Below are 4555 nucleotides of genomic sequence, written 5' to 3' on the forward strand. Positions count from 1 at the left end.
GGGAGAAAGAGAGAGAGAAAGAGAGGGAGAAAGAGAGAGCGAGAGAAGAGGGAGAAAGAGAGAGAGAGCGAGAAGAGAGAGAGCGAGAAGAGAGAGAGAGAGAGAGCGAGAAGAGAGAGAGAAGAGAGAGAGAGAAGAGCATGGTTACTGAGAGAACAGTAGCTACAGTTTACCTGGCCACTCTTAACACCCTGGAGATGATCAGCTGCTTAACTCCCCCGTTCTCAAGTCAACTTACCTGGTCCAATAGAATAAAGATAGATAACTCCCCTGGTCCAATAGAATAAAGATAGATAACTCCCCTGGTACAATATAATAAAGATAGATAACTCCCCAGCATCTAAAGTTCCTCTGTCAGTGCTTCGGATAAAACAAAAAATCCACAGAAATTTTACAGCAGAACTCCAACAGTTCTTGTGGATCCAATCTCTTCCAGAATGTAGTAAACTGAAGAAAGTCCAACGCTGTCCAACGGAACTCTATCTCTGGGTTCCAGAAAGCAAGGCTTTGTCCCTAATGGAAACCCATGTAGTGCACTACAGTGCATTCGGAAAGTATTCAGACCCCTTCATTTTGTCCACATTTTGTTATGTTTACAGTCAAACTGAGCAATCGGGGGAGAAGGGCCTTGGTCAGGGAGGTGACCAAGAACACGATGGTCACTCTGACAGAGCTCCAGAGTTCCTCTGTGGAGATGGGAGAACCTTCCAGAAGGACAACCATCTCTGCAGCACTCCACCAATCAGCCCTTTATGGTACATTGGCCAGACGGAAGCCACTCCTCAGTGAAAGGCACATGACAGCCAGCTTGGAATTGGTCAAAAGGCACCCAAAGACTCTCAGACCATGAGAAACAAGATCCTCTGGTCTGATGAAACCAAGAATTGAATTCTTTGGCCTGAATGCCAAGCGTCACGTATGGAGGAAATCTGGCACCATCCCTACGGTGAAGCATGGTGGTGGCAGCATCATGCTGTGGGGATGTTATTCAGCGACAGGGACTGGGAGACTAGTCAGGATCAACTGAAAGATGAACGGAGCAAAGTACAGTGAGATCCTTGATGAAAACCTGCTGCAGAGTGCTCAGGACCTCAGACTGGGGTGAAGGTTCACCTTCCAATAGGACAACAACCCTAAGCACACAGAAGACAATGCAGGGGTGGCTTCGGGAAAAGTCTCTGAATGTCCTTAACTGGCCCAGCCAGAGCCCAGACTTGAACCCGATCGAACATCTCTGGAGAGACCTGAAAATATCTGTGCAGCAACGCTCCCCATCCAACCTGACAGAGCTTGAGGGGATCTGCAGAGAAGAATGGGAGAAACTCCCCAAATACAGGTGTGCCAAGCTTGTAGCGTCATACCCAAGAAGACTCGAGGCTGTAATCGATGCCAAAGGTGCTTCAACAAACTACTGAGTAAAGGGCCTGAATACTTAAGTAAATGTGATATTTCAGTTTGACATATTTTATAAATTTGCAAAAATGTCGATTTTTTTTGTTGTTGCTTCGTCATTATGGGGTATTGTGATGTCATTATGGGGTATTGTGATGTCATTATGGGGTATTGTGATGTCATTATGGGGTATTGTGATGTCATTATGGGGTATTGTGATGTCATTATGGGGTATTGTGATGTCATTATGGGGTATTGTGATGTCATTATGGGGTATTGTGATGTCATTATGGTGTATTGTGATGTCATTATGGGGTATTGTAATGTCATTATGGGGTATTGTGATGTCATTATGGGGTATTGTGATGTCATTATGGGGTATTGTGATGTCATTATGGGGTATTGTGATGTCATTATGGGGTATTGTGATGTCATTATGGGGTATTGTGTGTAGATTGATGAGGGGAAAAAACAATTGAATCCATTTTAGAATAAGGCTGAAACGTGACAAAATGTGGAAAAGGGGTCTGAATACTTTCCAGAAGCCCGGTATTTAGGGTGCCATTTGGTACACAACCTAATTGCTCTTAGTGTGAATGCTTACAGTTTAATTATGCATGAGCTATAATGCATTATAACGCTGATATGAAGGATTTATTTAGGAATATCTGAAACAGCATGTCAGGCTTCACCACATTTGTGTGTGTGTGCAGGTGTGTGCGTGCGTGTGTGTGTGTGTGCGTGTGTGTGTGTGCATGCGTGCGTTTGTGTGCAGGTGTGTGTGTGTGCGTGCTCTGAGAGGAGGTACCAGGGAGAGCTGATTCACCCCAGGAATGCAGAGGGTAGGCCCTGCCAGGACACACACACACACACACACACACACACACACACACACACACACACACACACACACACACACACACACACACAGAGTTAGCAAATGTGGTGACTGTGGACAGTATCTAGGCCTAGATCTTTTCACTCTGGCCCAGAGAGCAATTCTACTTGATGCCTGCAGGATGTGTTTGTGTCTTCCCTGCCAGGCTGAAGGAATGTGAGGATTTGTTGTGTTTTGCATCCTCCCTAGCAGTGTCTGAAACAGCACCCTATTCCCTATGTAGTGCACTATTTTTGACCTGGGCTCTGATCAAAATGAGTGCACTATCTAGGAAATAGGGTGCCATTTGGGATGAAATCCTAGTCCTCCTCCTCCTCCTCCTCCTATCCAACAGAGACCAGCCAACCATACCAGGTATCAAATGGAAGAAAACCTACTGAAACAGGACTGACAGAACAAACAAGAAACACTATTTTTTGTGTGTTCCGTTGCAAAACGTTTTTCTACAGTGTGCACTAATGAATATAAACAGAGATTGTGGGGAAGGTTGTTTGGTGAGATATTTTACCTCCAGATGAGTTGGTCGGTCTGGGTTGGCGTCTTATAACAGGTTCCCTCGGCTCTCCTCTCAAACTCTCCCGCTCCTCGTCCTCCATTCTCCTCGCCTCAGCCATCGCAGAGAGACAATATCCTAGTGTGAGAACGAAGACGACTGGCTAGTGCGACAACTCCAATACAATGGATACCAGCAACATTTCCCTAATTAGTCGAGAAACCGACTGGCTGCCGGAGACGTGCGCGAAAGGCTCCCCAACTTTTACCAAAACAACACAACTCGCATAACTTGTCACAAAATAAGTAATTCGCCACCGTTGGTATTGTTTAAAACTATCATCAAAAAATGAAAAACAATAGTTATTTGTTGATAATAATAGCCGGAGAGACATTCGAATAATAGTTAGTCTGGCATCTCTCGCTCCAAGGCGTGTGTGTCGTGAGCAGCAATAGTGGAATCGACGGTTTGCCTTCAAATTAAAAGTTTCCCATTGATACTGATACAAACGGATGAAAATAGTGGGAATCGTGCCACAATTGAACTAGATAATGCTAGACAAAGTTGCAATGTTGTTATATAAAAACAACCAAATACAATAATTAGTTAATTTTATTTTTTTTAAAGATACAAATCTGTTGAATTCGCTGTGGATGTATCGTCCTCAGGATTGCGTTGTGGCATAGGATCTGGGATATCAGCCTACTCAGTGACACCCACAGAACACAACTATAAATAAGTGTCACTTATATCCAGGATATTTGTGTTTTTACTATGTGCTACCACAACAAATGTGGCTTCATGAAAAAATAATTGTTCTACTTCTTAAAACACCAAATCGAATCAAATTGTATTTGTCACAACAGGTGTTGACTTTATCATGAACTGATAATGACAAGGCCTTAAGTAAGGCTGTAGATTTAGTTTCTGAGTAACGGTTCATGTACCAATGTTTAATGTAACCAATGTTGTTCCTGGAATGTACTTTTTATTTGATTTTAAATGACATTTATCTGAAAATGTGATTTACACGTGACAATTCATATGTGTCCTTGTTTTGTTTAGAGGAAAATGTGGAGGCAAATTGCTTTGTGTTGTCGTGTCCGTCTTTACTAGTAATGTCTTGTGTTCATGGATTACAAAGCTGTGAGAAATATTGCAAGACTTATTGCACATGCTCCCACTCCGATGGGTTATTTGTAGTGCAAGACAGCCTCCGATCCCATCATCTGAAACGTCTCTTAGTTCAAGGAGGAGATATTTTCTATTCCTGCCGTTAACATCTGTTTTCACACCGACTGCAAATGAGAAAATCTAGACTGAGAATATAGAGCAGATCGTTTGCTAATGAGAACATCTAGACTGAGAGTATAGAGCAGATCGTTTCCTAATGAGAACATCTAGACTGAGAGTATAGAGCAGATCGTTTCCTAATGAGAACATCTAGACTGAGAGTATAGAGCAGATCGTTTGCTAATGAGAACATCTAGACTGAGAGTATAGAGCAGATCGTTTCCTAATGAGAACATCTAGACTGAGAGTATAGAGCAGATCGTTTCCTAATGAGAACATCTAGACTGAGAGTATAGAGCAGATCGTTTGCTAATGAGAAAATCTAGACTGAGAGTATAGAGCAGATCGTTTGCAAATGAGAAAATCTAGACTGAGAGTATAGAGCAGATCGTTTCCTAATGAGAACATCTAGACTGAGAGTATAGAGCAGATCGTTTGCAAATGAGAAAATCTAGACTGAGAGTATAGAGCAGATCGTT

General features: G+C 42.7%; 1 protein-coding gene across 3 annotated transcripts in view; it reads right to left on the reverse strand.

Moving 5' to 3' along the window:
• Positions 1-3253, reverse strand: part of LOC110500819 (uncharacterized) — a 41847-nt gene extending 38594 nt beyond the window's left edge. The window contains exon 1 of one of the 3 annotated variants that reach the window (XM_036958386.2): positions 2799-3253. In XM_036958386.2, coding sequence (XP_036814281.2) covers positions 2799-2904 — 106 coding nt within the window. In that variant the 5' untranslated portion in view covers positions 2905-3253. The remainder of the gene's footprint in view (positions 1-2798) is intronic. The other 2 variants (XM_090213347.1, XM_090213346.1) reach the window with 2 other exon arrangements.
• Positions 3254-4555: the final 1302 nt, after the last annotated feature.

The sequence above is a fragment of the Oncorhynchus mykiss genome, chromosome 21 (genome assembly GCF_057628025.1).
Source record: "Oncorhynchus mykiss isolate SJ-2025 chromosome 21, ASM5762802v1, whole genome shotgun sequence".
NCBI classification, from domain to species: Eukaryota; Metazoa; Chordata; class Actinopteri; order Salmoniformes; family Salmonidae; genus Oncorhynchus; species Oncorhynchus mykiss.